Below are 17,337 nucleotides of genomic sequence, written 5' to 3' on the forward strand. Positions count from 1 at the left end.
TAATTCATGTCATGTTAATTTCTTTTGATAAGCAAGCAAATCAGTAATCACTAATTATTAATATGAAATGAAGTAGATACAACAAAACAGCAAACGTTTACTTGAAAAATTCTTACGAATGCGGTATATATATATTGCAGAAACATACACCACAAAGAGAACAGTTTCACATACCTACAACAGCTTGAAATACTTTGGTAGACCCAAACGCATATTTCGAACCCTTTCCCTTCATGTTCATTGATGCCATAACTTCATTATTCATCAATCTAAAAAATATTGAAAATGTTGAGAACAGAGACTTTCAATCTACATTATACTAGTTAGCAGTGTAGCACACTCTGGGTAGTCATACATCTATGGTTAATACCTGTGCATTACATTGCGGACATTCTCTCTGACGTTCAGTCCTCCGATATCAATGATTCGTGATAACTGAAAAACAATGGTCAATTGGTCAGGCATGTCATGGCTAAACATGTCGAATTGATAACGATTTATTAAAACGCATGACTAATTAGAGAAATAGTATTAATTTTTGGACTCATTTTTACAGTAAGCAGAAGTCGAGTTCTGGCATAGTAAATTTAATACAAATCTTCAATAAGAGAAGTATATTAGGACTATATAAACGACCACAAGAATGGAGGATTGTCAAAGACAAAGATATTTTTCCGTAATTATTGATAAGCTCTTCCATCATTGTTGTCAGTTTTATATTTAGTTAACTACATTGACCAGTCAACAATTCATACACAGCTTTTAGATTATTCTTACCAATACATCTCTGGTGTCTTTATCAGCAAGGCTGCTTTCTAATGCGATCAGTTCCTCCAAGCTCGTTGCCTGATCGATATGAACTGCAGAATTGGCAGGAGAACATCTTTTTCCCACTTGGGCAACCGAGTTACGAATTTCGGTTAATAGCTGCAAAACTCTCCTTTGAAATTCTATGTGTTGAAAAAAACAATGCAACAAAACTCAACAACAATGCAACAAAACTCAAACGATTTTCACAGGTGAAGACATGTTCTAGCAGTTTCTAATTTAAATCTCTTCAATGCCCAAAAATGGGGATATATAGTCCATGGAATAGCTATACACGTTTGGCAACTTGGCAAGAGGACTAGGGTGATCATATTTTACAGCATGTGTACTTACTTGCTTCTGATATGGGGAATCCACTGTTACTCCTAGCAACGGTGTTTTCAATACCAAAACTTCGCTCATGCTGTTTTTCTGGGATAGTATTTTCAGCCAAACTTTCCCTTCTTACCCCTGGTGCTGACAGAGAAGGTCTGGACCTTGATCTGGATCTCGTTCTGGATCTTGACCTTGTCGTCGATCGTGATCTCGTTCTGTCATTTCTTTCTGATCGGGAAGTCGATCTAGATCTTGTTTTTGATCGTGATCTAGACTTGGTTTTTGATCGTGATCTTCTTGTTGCATCAGGGAATATTGATGCCAGAATATCTGAAAAGCACAGGAAACAAGCTTTTTAGCAGGCTGCGTAAGAGGCGTTTTGTCCGGGGAATAAGGCTTAAGAATAGTGCTCTAAACTTTAAACGAAAATATTGATTGTCACGTAAATAAATACCAAGAGCAAACGAAGTAAGTTTTAATGCCTCGGCATACAATCATGACATCATTACTGCTTTACCTGCAGCTCCTGAAAGTAATGGTCCATCGTTGGATCTAAGGTATTCTGGGGTCTTTTTCTTCCAGATAAATTTGTTCCTCTGACTGAGAAGGTTTGGACCTCGTCCTTGATCTTGTTTTCGATCTCGAACGCATTCTGGGTCTTGACTTTCTTTTGCAGTTCGATGCAGAATGTGTTTGGATGATGATGAAGAGAAGTCTAAAATTAGTAGAAACAAAGTAGTAGAAATAAGATTTTAAAAGAAAATTTGGTTCTAAAATCTGTAGTATATTAAATGAAGATCTCTAGAGTATCTATTTTTTACAAAAGTTAAATGCCATGATTAGCTTACGTTTGTTCATTTGACAAGCTCATTGTGTTGTTTGTTCCGTGGTCTGTTACTGCTATTCGGTTTTTCTCGAAGAGGGCTTCTCGATCTTGACAGTGGTGTTCTTGGAATCATCGACGTGAAATGGATGCTCGAATCGTTCGTTGCTTGAAATAAATTTCTTTGGTGGAGGTGGGAAATCTGAAATAGCTGACAAGTAAATAAGCCTCATTAGTATAAGTACAAAGGTGATTATTGAAAGCGATAATCACCTCGCCTTCGGCAAATTATTGTTACTAAAACTAGTAAAAGTTTCATACAAGTGCAACACTACATTATTACGCATACTGTAGAGCGAAAAAAATAGAATATAATAATTAAGGACAAAGTATACTCGATGGATTAGATTTTGACTCTGATACATACAGTTAGCATTTCCACCGTCACTATCAGAATTATTGTCTGACGAATACACGATTTGTTTTCCTGCAAAATACAAGAAAGAATAAGTACGCCAAATACAAAAATACTTATACAAAGATGTATGTTGTAATTGCTAACCTTTTCGACTCTTTTCCTTAGAATTAAATTCTCTTTCCTATATACTTCATGATCCTCATCACCATCACTTACTTCGGCAGTGGTCGTAAAATCGTACCTTTCACAAACTTGTTTTTCATCTGGTTTACAAAAATACAAATTAAATAGAGAACAACTGGAAATACGTGCCTTGAAATGCATATATGCATGACTCTGTTGCTGCAACGTTATTTGTTTGGTTATTATAATACCGCCCACTTGTTTCTTTTTTCATGAAGTAATATCCACATTATCGTCATTAGGAATGGAAATTTAGGAAAATAGTTTATATCAATAATAAAATTACTGACCTGCGGTACATTTATTTTAATAAGTGGAAAGGTTTTCCAGTCTGCACACGGTGTTTGTCTTTCAGCATGAGGTTTAATTACATTCAATCCAGATGGCCATCTTACATTGTTGTTCTGAATCCACACATCTGGAACAACGCCTTCGTGTTGCTTTTTTCCCTCCTGCCAAACAGCTCTTACCCACATTCTTAAAAGAGAAAAAAAATAAGTATATGACCTACTGACTTTTGATTATAGAGACAGACTATTCTGTGTACATGTGCAGTATATGACAAGCTTTAACAGAAAAGAAATGTTTTGACCCGTAAATTGGGAGTCTTTTATCATAAAGCTATACCAACAACATGAACACCTACTTTACATTATAGTTCTGTGGGATCCTAAACCTTAAGGTTTTTTGATATAACAGTATTAAGTCAAACGCAATGTACTTTTTCATCAAAAATAAAAATTTTGCAGTATAGGCCAAGCTGGGGAATCCACTTATATGGCAATTACATAATCACGTGATATGTTATAATTACACGTCTACTGCATTAATTTACCTGGAGTAGGGTTAGGACTATCGGTATCTTTCAACCTCGTGATGCATTGGGAAAATGACAAATCCTGACCGGTATGGAAGGCAAACAGCTTTTGTAGAATTTCGCATTTTTCAACAAGGCGTCTTTTTCCTTTTCGTGACGAGTTATCAATATACACTATGTTAAATAGTTTCGAATCAGCTGGGATATGGAAGAAGCTCTGAGTCGATCGTTCTGATACTACCTCACAGACAAATCTTTCACCCTGATCTCCGCAGTCCAACAAAAACATAAGTGTTGTCCTTCAGCATAAAACAGCTATCCTTCAATTTGGTAGAGATATGAGTGTAGCGCCAATCACATTGGTGTTTTTGCACAGAGTGCTTCAGTTCTGCTAGTCTTTTAACAACCTGGGCAATAGGGGACTTCGAACAAGTCGCTTCAACTGTTGCATAAAGTTCTCGAAGGGAAAGCATGATATTTCATTTAATGAAGAATGGAAATAGTCAACATCATCAGGCAAATGCAGAAGGTTGTGTACATTGTACACCACAAAGGTATCACCATACAGAGATTTGCAGTTACTCACAAAATTAGTTATTAACTCTCTTGCATACTGCAGATACGAGGTTCGCTTGGCAGTATTCATGTCAAGCATTATGGAAATAGCAATAGACAGAGAAAGAAAGTGCTGGTATAGTCTATCTGGTAAAATGCCTCTTAACACAACAGGCCCAGTATAAAGAAGAAACTGGCGAAACTCAGTAGCTTTCCAGCGATCAAGTTCAACCAACGACCTTGGTTGTCTTGCAAATTCACTTGGCATGTTTCCATGTAACAACATCAAGCTCTCGGATATTTGCAGTATATGTCTGGAAGACAGCTTGCAAATTTTTGGCCCATTTTTAAGGAAAGTGAGCAAGCGCCGAGTAACACCTAAACATACAAGGTGCATATAGTCAAGTGGAAACTGCTTAATGCATGAAACACCATGTGAAGCTAGGGAGGAAGCACTTTTTTGGTGGTGATGATAACTAAAATTCGAAAATTCAACATCAGTCCTTGGTGCAAAAACATCATCATCATTAAACACAACTCTGCCATTCCATGACCCCTTAATTTTACACCGCTCACAAGAGAAGTAGCCCGTGTGACCAACTATACCTTTTAAAAAACACTTGCAGGAGCATCACAACAAAAACACCTCAGATTAAAGGCAAGTTGCCTTCCTTCAAAATTTACACCATGAATTTTTAACTTATCAAGCTCTTCGATTAAATCATCAAGATAATCATCCACAGAACTTGGTTTAGAATTACCATAAAAGAGTGCAATAATAAAGACTTCAACCTTATTGAAATAACCTAAAATAGGCCAGAACTGGGAAGTGGAAGATTTAAACAATGGCAGCCCATCCACATTGATCATCAAATCAACTGTGGTGTGCTTTTCTATTAAAGATGCATTTTTCGAAAGAATATCAGTTATGCCAGCTTCAATCCCCAGGTATACATATTGCCCGCCACACTTAGATAAAGTAATTACTTCACGAGGGGTTTGCAAAAGGGTGCGACTGTCTTTCGGAAGGCAAAGTCCCTGCCCTCGAAGAATTTGAAGTAGCTCATTTACAGCAGTACGTTGGCATTTGTTTTTTGTTGCCCAGGTTGCAAGCTTCCCTCTCAATGTTTCTGATGGGAGTGATGGATCATTAGTATTTGGGAGTGAAGGATCATTAGGAGGTAAATTTCCTTCATGCTCATTTTCTGAAAAATCGGTATCAGAGTTTGATTCAGAGCTATATATCAGTTCAGGATTATCTGTATCACTATAATTTGATGACTCATCACTACAACTGTTTTGCAAAAGATCATTTGTATGACTTAAAGATTCAGGATTGTCTTCTTCATTGTCAGACGCTGCAAGAGCAATTGCTTCAGCAGAGAACTTTCTGTAACTACGCCAATAAGCCATATCATAGATTCAAGGTCCTACAATATTCAAAATGGTTGTTTCTATTGTAGAACATACTCCCATTATGTTACATATACTTACACAGTATCTAAAATATACAGGGAAGCATGCCTATAATACCCTTCCACTGTTCAATGGTTAATTCCTGCTGGGCAAGGATAGTACAAGGATGGGGATCTTGAGAAAACCCATTACTACACCAATTTCACATAAACTACAGGCCTGATGCACTCTCAGAGAAGACTATGGAAAAATTGAATTATAAATTAAACAGAAAATATCTCTCATTGATATGTGACTCGACATTATTTGTCCCAATATATATCCAAGGACAATTTCTTATACACACGTATGAAACAACAGTTTACCACTGCTGTATATAAGGGCAAGCAGTTTTAGCAGTTTAGCTTATGGCACAAAGGGTAGGATATAATACAAGTCACTGCCAAATGTCGTATTTCATACAATAAATTTCAGGTGTGTTATTTGTTTACACACAATAAGTTTATACGAAATAACCATAAAAAACACTTAGCATCAAGAAATACTAAGAAGTAACACATTAAATGAAAGGATTCCTAAGATATGGGACGGATTGCAATTTGCGAGACGAAGTGTTGCCGGTAAGCTTTCAATGGATGCCGTTGTCCGCCAACAGTATTTAAATAAGGATATGAAATTATGAATAAGGAAATTTATCCAAGATCACCTTTATTATTTATTAAAACTACAGGTATTCCCGCGCGACCAGTATGGCCTTATAAGATATTTCTTGCGCTATTTTTATTATTTTCTTGGATCGAACAAAACACTATAAACAATAATGACACCAACCTGTTTGTTTGATAATCCAATGATCCAATTCAATTACCACGACACCAATTCAACTACCACGACACCAATTCAATTATCCCCCGAACAAATCAATAAAATATAAACCCTCAGGCCCAAATCACTTATTAAAAAGCACTTGAAAATTGAAATTTGTAAACAGTAAACACGCCGCAACACAAAACGCTTTGATTGAAATTGTTTGTGCCGCTTCCGACTCGCGCCAGGCTTACGCGTGGCCGTGCACCATATAAGGTATTAGATACCAAATAAGTAGATAAAGGGATATTTCTGCTTTGCATAATCTATAAGCCTATAAGTTATAAGGGCACCATAGGCAGCCCAATAGCGATGGTTTTATTTGAAATAAAAGTGCACTAAAATATTGAAAATTAGAACAAAGCTTTCCGTATTTGATTCAATTGAAACATGTATCATTTATTCATGCTAACTAAAATCCTGACATCCTGTGTATTACGCAACGGGCGACTCGCGTGCCTGACAGTGTTCAGGCAATGTAGGCATTATATAGTATATATATTCCTAGGTAGGCAACTTCAATCCCGATATCGACATGGGACACATGCAAACAATCCAAAAATACTTCAATTTATCCCTAAAACTAAGCTAAAATAACAACAGAAATGAAATCTACGATAATTTACCACATCTGGCTATATTTTAATATTGAAAACAAATTATGGAAGCGAGAAAAATGCGAAAAGCTTTTAATATTTTACTCATTTTTTGAATGGGACGATGCTGGACCCGCGCTGTTGACTTTTGAGAACGTTTGAAAATGACGAATACGTAATCTGATTGGCTGTCTGAAAACCGTCAAATTTGCATACCGGGGGGATAGCACTCGGAGTCGGCAGAAAATGCAAGCGCGGGAAAAATCTAATTTTTATGCCAGTCTGAAATTACGGCCCTTTAAAATGTTTTTTATTAAATTATAAAGGTAATTTTGAAGGATATTGTCTGGAGGTGTATTTAATATGTGATTATTACGCAGCGTTTGTAAAAAGCGTAAAAAATGTAGCTCGGTTATAAGAAATATCTCGGACGTAACGTATACAGTAAGTATATTTAGTTTATAAAAACCTTATAATTTGCGTCGTGTTGCCTATGGTCTGCTTTCAAAACAAAATGATATACCTTTAAATATCTCGCGATGAACAGGCAACAATTTAAACTACAAAGCTACAATATGGGAAGGAGAAGACCAACGACAAAGTATACTGTCTCAACTCTGATTTTATATTGGTAAGTAATTTTTAGTAATGTTATATAAACATTTTGCAGTTAGATATTTAAGAAATACAATCCATAATTGTTTGGTTAAAAAGTACTTTCCTATCAGGGCTAACGTATATAAAGAAACATAATAAAATTATAGCATAATTGTCTAATAACACATTTGGGTTGAATTACTCAGATACAGTCCCTTATATGGCTTAAAATACTTTCTCACCAGGAATTATACGCATATAAAAAAAGCAAGTCTTCCTTTTTACGATTACCACACTCATGGGAAAGGGAAAGCTTAAAAATCTATACTTTTACCAATAACATAACGGCAGTAAATCTATGCTATTGCTATACACAGTAGAACATGAATTGTATAGGTGTATTAAACTTGAACTGTATTAAAAAAACTCACCAATAGACATATTACGACTTCTTTAAACGCTCTCAACCAAACTCTCTTTAGTCTTTTCTTTGCCAGCTACATCATGTTTATAAGAGTCCATGCGTATTAATGTTGATTTCACGACCATACATTTAATATTATGCAGGATAGTTGACGTGCGGCTTTTCACAAAGGGACCGAAAACAAAATCTTTGCTAAGTACTCGTCCAGAAAAACGCCATTTGAGTTGATCCATCAATTTTCTACCAATAGAATATTGCTAAAGGTTTCAGATGACACACAAGTAGGCAATTTCGTCAAGCAGGCAATCCATGAATCTGCAATAAATAAGGAAATCGAAAAAAGAACGGCTGAAAACCACATGAGCAATCGTCGATAAAAACATGAATAAACAAGATCGTAATGCCGAAGAAAACTAAATTTTTTTGTTCATTCATACCTTGCCAGCATTCTGTAGTTTTTTTCATAATTTGAGCCCCAGATCACTACGAAAAATGCATGAAAGCACGATTTTCGCTCATCGAACACTTTGCTGTTTGCCAAAACGTGTCTGTAATTTGATGGCGAAAACGGTCTGACCGGTTATATTCAAGTCAAATGACGTAACAAGTGCTGGGGAGGGTCACGTGCCAGAATGTTATAGTATACAGTTAATACAGCTAGAATGTTATATATATATAATACACAAACGCGACCTTGTTGGAAGGTTATCGAAATAATTGAAATACTTATAACTGTTTATTAAGTTTGCATGCATCCAATTTAACAAAATACACACATTATACTGATTATAGGAATAACTGGTGTCATGCATGAAAAATCAAAATATATAGTTCACACCCCTCACTTAGTCTTAGTTCATCTTAGTTGTTGTAGTTTATGTGAAATGATGAAAGTTTCTAAGTAGAGCTCTTTTTAGGATGCTTGGCAATTATGAGTACTGCGAAGGTTCTCAATATCCGTTAGAATGATTCATTCTGACATATCCAACGCTAATTTTAATGTCAATCCAAGACGGTGGGAGTAGTTATTAAAGATATTTGGAAAGAGAAGGTTAAAAGAATCACCTCAAACAGTTCGGGTCCTTCGCGATACATGCACTTACGAAAGCGTGAAATAATAATTCTGACACCGTTGTGATCACCAAATTTGACGAAGAGATATACAACGAATCGAAGCACTAGTATCAACGAGGAATGAAGATTGGGTGGTTGACAGAAAGTGTTTGGAAGAAGATGTTTTACTTTTGAGAAGGTGTTTGAAGAACAACGACATTAGCGTTGAGGGTCAGCGTTTGACCTCGGAAATAGCAATTACGTATCTCCACAGTCCATCACATTGAGCACTTGTGGTAAGGTTTTCCCCTTAAGGTTGTCGAGCACACAGATGAAATTACCGTGTCCTTTTCACAATCGAAATGCTCTCCGTCTGGTTGAAATGCTCCAAGACATGTTTTAGGTAAAGCTATATCCAATGGTGATTTTGATTCCATGGTTGTGCCAGTTTCGGGATCAAAGGTTGTTACAACTTCGTCGTCCATCAGGAAACGAGGACCGATTGTTTCTCTCTCGTGCTCTCTAATTACCTGCCAGACAAACGTCTTGTTTAAACTGTCAGTACGTTTATACATTGTTTCGCCGGAGAAATAACAAGAGGAAATGTAAAAGCAACGCACAAATTCCACATAACAAGTGCAATACTCGCTACCTGGAGAGAGAAGGGCTTCAAATGAAGATCACCAGCGAAAGGAAAAGGAGAAAAATGATTACGAGAGAAACGAGAAGGAAGGATGACGAGTTAATTCGGTTAAAAAACGAGAATGACAACGCAGACCTTGTGAAAATATTCCAATCTGTTGCTGATAAGAATGCTGTCCACCAGATATGGAGCATTGTTGGAAACAACAAGTAGAAACTTGCTGCTAAGTCGCTTGCAGAACTTGCTGCTGCTCGTTTCCTTCGTACATCATTTTTTCTCCTTTTCCTTTCGCTGGTGATCTTCATTTGAAGCCCTTCTCTCTCCAGGTAGCGAGTATTGCACTTGTTTATGTGGAATTTGTGCGTTGCTTTTACATTTCCTCTTGTTATTTCTCCGGCGAAACAATGTATAAACGTACTGACAGTTTAAACAGACGTTTGATTCTGGCAGGTAATTAGAGAGCACGAGAGAGAAACAAGTCGGTCCTCGTTTCCTGATGACGACGAAGTTGTAACAACCTTTGATCCCGAAACTGGCACAACCATGGAATCAAAATCACCATTGGATATAGCTTACCTAAACATGTCTTGGAGCATTCAACCAGACGGAGAGCATTTTCGATTGTGAAAAGTGACACGGTAATTTCATCTGTGTGCTCGACAACCTTAAGGGGAACAACCTTACCACAAGTGCTCAATGTGATGGACTGTGGAGATAACGTAATTGCTATTTCCGAGGTCAAACGCTGACCTCAACGCTAATGTCGTTGTTCTTCAAACACCTTCTCAAAAGTAAAACATCTTCTTCCAAACACTTTCTGTCAACCACCCAATCTTCATTCCTCGTTGATACTAGTGCTTCGATTCGTTGTATAATATCTTCGTCAAATTTGGTGATCACAACGGTGTCAGAATTTATTATTTCACGCTTTCGTAAGTGCATGTATCGCGAAGGACCCGAACTGTTTGAGGTGATTCTTTTTAACCTTCTCTTTCCAAATATCTTTAATAACTACTCCCACCGTCTTTGGATTGACATTAAAATTAGCGTTGGATATGTCAGAATGAATCATTTCTAACGGATATTGAGAACCTTCGCAGTACTCATAATTGCCAAGCATCCTAAAAAGAGCTCTACTTAGAACTTTCATCATTTCACATAAACTACAACAACTAAGATGAACTAAGACTAAGTGAGGGGTGTGAACTATATATTTGATTTTCATGCATGACACCAGTTTATTCCTATAATCAGTATAATGTGTGTATTTTGTTAAAATTGGATGCATGCAAACTTAATAAACAGTTATAAGTATTTCAATTATTTCGATAACCTTCCAACAAGGTCGCGTTTGTGTATTATATATATTATAACATTCTAGCTGTATTAACTGTATACTATAACATTCTGGCACGTGACCCTCCCCCAGCACTTGTTACGTCATTTGACTTGAATATAACCGGTCAGACCGGTTTTCGCCATCAAAATTACAGACACGTTTTTGGCAAACAGCAAAGTGTTCGATGAGCGAAAAATCGTGCATTTTCATGCATTTTTCGTAGTGATCTGGGCTCAAATTATGAAAAAAAACTACAGGAATGCTGGCAAGGTATGAATGAACAAAAATTTAGTTTTCTTCGGCATTACGATCTTGTTTATTCATGTTTTTATCGACGATTGCTCATGTGGTTTTTCAGCCGTTCTTTTTTCGATTTCCTTATTTATTGCAGATTCATGGATTGCCTGCTTGACGAAATTGCCTACTTGTGTGTCATCTGAAACCTTTAGCAATATTCTATTGGTAGAAAATTGATGGATCAACTCAAATGGCGTTTTCTGGACGAGTACTTTAGCAAAGATTTTTGTTTTCGGTCCCTTTGTGAAAAGCCGCACGTCAACTATTCCTGCATAATATTAAATGTATGGTCGTGAAATCAACATTAATACGCATGGACTCTTATAAACATGATGTATGCTGGCAAAGAAAAGACTAAAAGAGTTTGGTTGAGAGCGTTTAAAGAAGTCGTAATATGTCTATTGGTGAGTTTTTTTAATACAGTTCAAGTTTAATACACCTATACAATCATGATTCTACTGTGTATAGCAATAGCATAGATTTACTGCCGTTATGTTTTGGTAAAAGTATAGATTTTTAAGCTTTCCCTTTCCCATGAGTGTGGTAATCGTAAAAAGGAAGACTTGCTTTTTTATATGCGTATAATTCCTGGTGAGAAAGTATTTTAAGCCATATAAGGGACTGTATCTGAGTAATTCAACCCAAATTGTGTTTATTAGACAATTATGCTATAATTTTATTATGTTCTTATATACGTTAGCCCTGATAGGAAAGTACTTTTTAACCAAACAATTATGGATTGTATTCTTCTAAATATCTAACTGCAAATATGTTTATATAACATTACATAAAAATTACTTACCAAATATAAAATCAGAGTTGAGACAGTATACTTTGTCGTTGGTCTTCTCCTTCCCCATAATTGTAGCTTGTAGTTTAAATTGTTGCCTGTTCATCGCGAGATATTTAAAGGTATATAATTTTGTTTTGAAAGCAAGACCATAGGCAACACGACGCAAATTATAGGTTTTTATAAACTAATATACTTACTGTATACGTACGTCCGAGATATTTCTTATAACCGAGCTACATTTTTTACGCTTTTTTACAAACGCTGCGTAAATAATCACATATTAAATACACCTCCAGACAATATCCTTCAAAATTACCTTTATAATTTAATAAAAAACATTTTTAAAGGGGCCGTAATTTCAGACTGGCATAAAAATTAGATTTTTCCCGCGCTTGCATTTTCTTGCCGACTCCGAGTGCTATCCCCCCGGTATGCAAATTTGACGGTTTTCAGACAGCCAATCAGATTACGTATTCGTCATTTTCAAACGTTCTCAAAAGTCAACAGCGCGGGTCCAGCATCGTCCCATTCAAAAAATGAGTAAAATATTAAAAGCTTTTCGCATTTTTCTCGCTTCCATAATTTGTTTTCAATATTAAAAATATAGCAGTATGTGGTAAAATTATCGTAGATTTCATTTCTGTTGTTATTTTAGCTTAGTTTTAGGGATAAATTGAAGTATTTTTGGATTGTTTGCATGTGTCCATGTCGATATCGGGATTGAAGTTGCCTACCTTAGGATATATATATACTATAAATGCCTACATTGCCTGAACACTGTCAGGCACGCGAGTCGCCCGTTGCGTAATACACAGGATGTCAGGATTTTAGTTAGCATGAATAAATGATACATGTTTCAATTGAATCAAAATACGGAAAGCTTTGTTCTAATTTTCAATATTTTAGTGCACTTTTATTTCAAATAAAACCATCGCTATTGGGCTGCCTATGGTATGTTGTGAAACACAGAATCAGATCTTAGTAATAAGACAAAAATCTTATATGTTAAAAAATATTTTTGTATATACACCAAAATATGTGGTATAATTTCGGTATGTAATCACTAATCAGTCAGGCTTAAAAATAAGCATTACTTTCCATAAAATGGAGCTACGTGATTAGCTAAAATGAATATTTCAGCTGTCTGATTAGGGGTGGAATTTAAAATTTAAAAAGCAAAAATAAATGCGAAAATGAAAGTTAAATCGATATTGTTAGTAATAAAACATTTGCAAAGGGTTTCTGGTAAAACGAACTTTCTTTGGGTTTCTGAAAATGTGTACCACACGACTAATAGAAATTTCAAATTATTTTCAATTGCATAAGTTTTGCTGTATTGTCCTGTGCAGTGAAATACGAGACCCGGATAATATTCATCGTACTTCGAAACAAAAATGCAGCCACACAATTCAGGAAAGAAATTAGCCTTGGATTTTACATTAAAAATTAGAAATGCCGGAATACGCTAGTCAACGGCTTATTTTTTAAAAGCTTATTACCATTTTAGTAAACTAACACAGCAAATATACAAAATGTACCGGATATTACAAAATGAAACAAATATAAACATATTATTGTGAAACTTATTATGGTGAAAATGTTCGCGGAAGTACTTTGTACTCGCCCAAACACGGGATCGAAAATATCGTTTTTTGGTGAATGAATGGCAGCGCAGTAGCGAATTGTTTATTTGAACTAATAATGTAATGCACTATGACATTGAAAATTTGAACAAATCCCAACTTTGAAAATGCAATAGGCAACTATGCTTCGCGATCACTGACGTCACTGAACTAGCAACGTAACTGGACTATTTACTTTTTCTTTCAACAATATTTATTGGGGTTCCTATGGTCGAACGGACACAGAAAAGACATTTTGCCGAACAGACCATTTGCCGAAAATTGCGATACTTTCATTGTGAACACCCACGTTGTTTGTCAAATGCTTGGGTCATTAACGGTCATTGGCGGTGCATAACCATAACGAAAATTTGTTTGTGTAGCGGATGACTCATCTCTTTGGAATGTGTTTTTTAACCTATATAAAGGCAACAATTGAAGCACATTTTATTCTAGTATCATGGAATACATTCAAACTTCGCGGGGAAATCGCAACTGCTTTTCGAAGGTTATGTCTATGTTTTGGATAAGAAAAAAGAAGAATCGGCTTACTGGAGGTGCGAGAGACGTAAAGATTCTTTGGATGGATTGAGCAATGCTCAGAATTGATGTCTTGAATTTCTGGTCATGCCCAGTGCACGGCAGGCCACGGGTGGTCACATGGGTGGAACAATGTTTGGTTTATTTTATATTACATGATGTATCACAGAAGGCGATAGATCATGTGATTTATCTATTAATAACTTACAAAATCAATATAAATAGATATAAATAAATTTGGCAAATCCACAGAAAATGGCAGCATATATTTATAATGGAAAATACTTGAACACTGATTGGCAATTACTAAAACCAACAATAAATTAACTCCTACCATTTTCTGAAGATTTGGCTATTCTCAAAAGATCAACTGGAACTTCTAAATGCAACCATTATTAAACTTTCACCAACAGAGCATTTTTACAAAACATCTTGAATACTTAGGTTGTATTCAGAACATAAACCAAACATCTGAAGTTTTGTTTCTTTCGAGACAAAACAATCAATACATCTCTGTTTATTGCAACTGTGTGCTCGTAATCCTCCTCAATATCTTCAACACCTACTTCCTGTATGTGTCGTCCTGTTTGATTGTCATAGAAACCAACAACACCCTCTCCTTGCTTTGTAAGTTAAGGTAAAGAACCACCAGCAGATCAGCTCATAATCATAGTCAAAATCTTGAACAATCTCCATCTCCAGATATTTCAGGTCACCCTTAAACAAATTCTTAATTTTTCGCCCAGATTTAGTTTGGACAATGGTGGACGTTTTGGTTTCTGGGAGAAGTTGAGGGTAAACTGCTCTTCTGCTTTGACTGCTGAGTTTCTGTCAGAGGAGTTTAAACGCCTTAACTTTATACATCTAAATTAAAACACAATATATAGTCAGGGATGGATCCAAATTTTGTAGAGGGAGAGGTGCAGACCAGTTTGCAAGCATATAGGTTGGGTACAAATGCCAGCTATTCAAAGATATTAGAATGTATACTTATTCAAAAAATTACAAAAATGGGACCATAATGTGCTACACACAGATTATCAAAGAAAACTTAAACTTCCAAATACCCTAAAACCTACAACTTGGTTGACACCCAAATTTGTACCCCTCCTTCACTCCCTGGACCAGAGGGGGTGTTCAGCACCTTACACCCACCCAGTAAATCGATTCATTAATATTATTATAATTTCTAATGCTTCTTACTCCTTGCAAAAAATCGCAATTATATTCCAGTGTACTCACCGAAGATATGGTGGTGCTATGAATAATACCCGTCCGCATATCTGGATGAAAAATGCCTTTCTGTACCAAAATATGGCATCATCAATGTTGAGGATACCATTCTCTGCCAAAGTATGATCTCTGACTGAATGAACTTGAAATACATAATTAATGTTTGACACATAATGCCATGGAAATCCACCAAAACTTAATTCATGATCACTGCTTTTCACCTCAAGTAGCACAGGTGGTTTCTCAAACAGTGAAACATTAACCGGTAACCCAAGTGGAGCATCCCAACAATACCGCCAGCAAATTGGTCATCTATTTCAGGCAAACACAAATTGTTTCCAGGTTGTATCTGCTCGCCCACCTTCAATGGCATGTATGGTTCTTCAGGATATCTTCCAGACTGAAAAATTGGAGTTTTTGCCTTTGATACATTACCACTAGCATACCATCACGAACCACAGCATTGCAAATGCCCTTACCAAAGATCTTTTGAGATATTGGTAGCATGCATATGAACTCTAGTGGAGTCATGGTAAAAATAGCAATGTATAACAAGACTGGGTCCGACTGTGGTGGAGTACGCTGCGTGACATGCGCACTACTTCCTTGTGGTAATAGAGTAGACTTGCACCACAAGCCTCTCAAGGTCTGTCTCCCAGTGCAAATACTTGAATTTTCGACTGGGTATAAATAAATTTGCTTCAAACTTTCTCCAGTGTTGAAGTCGAAAACTTTCAAGTAATTGTCGCCGTTACCCCGACGGAATACGGACCATGAACGTAGAACGTTCCTTGAAGTTTGCAAAATGTCTCCTGTTCGATTGGACATTCGTAAACTAGCATTTCTTCTGTCTTAATCTCGTTGCTGAGTGCGTTGGGTGTTTCGTACATTGTAGACAATCCTTGGCCTTCTTTTCACATGCGTTAAATCAATGGAAGTTCTGTAGTAGTTGGTATACAGTCGTTCACCAATATATACAATTGGTGCCTTTGAATCAATTTCACTGACTTTTTCAAATTTTCTGCTAGACTCGATCATTGTTCTAACCATACGAACATCTTGTTGCACATTAGTTCCATAGATTTGACGATAAATAACGGCCTTGAAAATGCTTGAATACTTTTTTTCCGAGTAAAATAAGCCATGATTTCCAGGATTTTTGATGCAACATACCTTCACATGACATGACGTATCACCACACAGATGACCTAAGTAGCGCTGGCGCACAAAGGCCGCGACGTTCGAATGTTGATGAGTTCTTCTCTGGTAATATTTGACAATTTGAAAGAAAATTTTATAAACTTAATCTAAATTGTATCGCGATGAGCAAGGCCCATCCACCCGAGCTGAAAAAGTATGTATATTACCTTTATCCTATATCACTTTTGATGTATATATTCACAAAAAGCGCTTTACCTGAAGCGAGATATTTGCCATAGAAAAGAGGTCTTTTGACGCACGACTCCATCCGAATGCATTATGATATACTTCCCTGGATACGCGCTAAAAGATTGTAAATCCTCTTTTCAGGTACATGGACAAGAAATTATCAAGTAAATATTCAATCGAGATTACCTGCATCATCTCAAAACAAAGCTTCTAGGAAAAAAAATATAGATTTGATCTAACGACAGCTGAGCTAATGTATTGTGATTTTCTAGTTAAGATCAATGGTGGTCGACACGTAACTGGGGTTCTTCGAGTTTGATCCGTTCATGAACATCGTTCTCGATGAGGCCGTTGAGAACGTCTCATCTAGTGAGAAACATAATATTGGCATGGTGGTAAGATATAAAATAAGTTCAAATTATCGATAAGAATAAATCTTGCTGCCATCTTGTTTGTCCAGATTCATTGCTCTGATTGGCTGGATTTGTCACTCCAAATCCGTATATAATTCAGTGAAGTATAAAAACACGAGCCACATTCTCAGCACTGTAGATTTTAAGCATCGCATGATGTGCAATCCAGGTTTATT

The 17,337-nt window shown here is 36.3% G+C and overlaps 2 protein-coding genes, 1 long non-coding RNA gene and 1 pseudogene across 3 annotated transcripts; all 4 read right to left on the reverse strand.

Annotated features, from left to right (window-relative positions):
- Positions 1 to 67: 67 nt before the first annotated feature.
- On the reverse strand, positions 68 to 1,980 carry LOC114544777 (serine/arginine-rich splicing factor 4-like). Its single transcript, XM_028563306.1, has 6 exons — positions 1,965 to 1,980; positions 1,661 to 1,858; positions 1,162 to 1,473; positions 778 to 950; positions 371 to 435; positions 68 to 269 (listed from the first exon to the last, which is right to left on the reverse strand). Exons 1-6 carry the CDS (start codon positions 1,978 to 1,980, stop codon positions 167 to 169), a joined length of 867 nt encoding a protein of 288 aa, XP_028419107.1. The 3' UTR covers positions 68 to 166.
- A 156-nt stretch (positions 1,981 to 2,136) lies between these two features.
- Positions 2,137 to 2,685, reverse strand: LOC114544778. Its single transcript, XR_003690564.1, has 3 exons — positions 2,529 to 2,685; positions 2,394 to 2,453; positions 2,137 to 2,177 (listed from the first exon to the last, which is right to left on the reverse strand). It is a non-coding gene; the product is annotated as an uncharacterized LOC114544778 (long non-coding RNA).
- Positions 2,686 to 3,667: 982 nt separating this feature from the next.
- Positions 3,668 to 6,386, reverse strand: LOC114544776. The gene is made up of 2 exons (XM_028563305.1): positions 6,187 to 6,386; positions 3,668 to 5,369 (listed from the first exon to the last, which is right to left on the reverse strand). The coding sequence occupies exon 2, from the start codon at positions 5,350 to 5,352 to the stop codon at positions 4,549 to 4,551; it is 804 nt and encodes a 267-aa protein (XP_028419106.1). The 5' UTR covers positions 5,353 to 5,369; positions 6,187 to 6,386; the 3' UTR covers positions 3,668 to 4,548.
- An 8,026-nt stretch (positions 6,387 to 14,412) lies between these two features.
- LOC114544775 lies at positions 14,413 to 16,187 on the reverse strand (annotated as a pseudogene).
- Positions 16,188 to 17,337: the final 1,150 nt, after the last annotated feature.

Source organism: Dendronephthya gigantea, unplaced genomic scaffold, assembly GCF_004324835.1.
Source record: "Dendronephthya gigantea isolate DGI-Jeju-01 unplaced genomic scaffold, DenGig_1.0 000936F, whole genome shotgun sequence".
In the NCBI taxonomy this organism is placed as follows: domain Eukaryota; kingdom Metazoa; phylum Cnidaria; class Anthozoa; order Malacalcyonacea; family Nephtheidae; genus Dendronephthya; species Dendronephthya gigantea.

Excerpts from the sequence above, each read along its gene's own strand:
- LOC114544777 (XM_028563306.1), bottom strand. Across the intron at positions 436-777 it reads AAGACACCAGAGATGTATTG|TTATCACGAATCATTGATAT; the intron begins GTAAGAATAATC and ends ATTGTTTTTCAG. Across the intron at positions 270-370 it reads GTCCGCAATGTAATGCACAG|ATTGATGAATAATGAAGTTA; the intron begins GTATTAACCATA and ends AATATTTTTTAG.
- LOC114544776 (XM_028563305.1), bottom strand. The coding sequence starts at position 5,352 with ATGGCTTATTGGCGTAGTTACAGAAAGTTCTCTGCTGAAGCAATTGCT.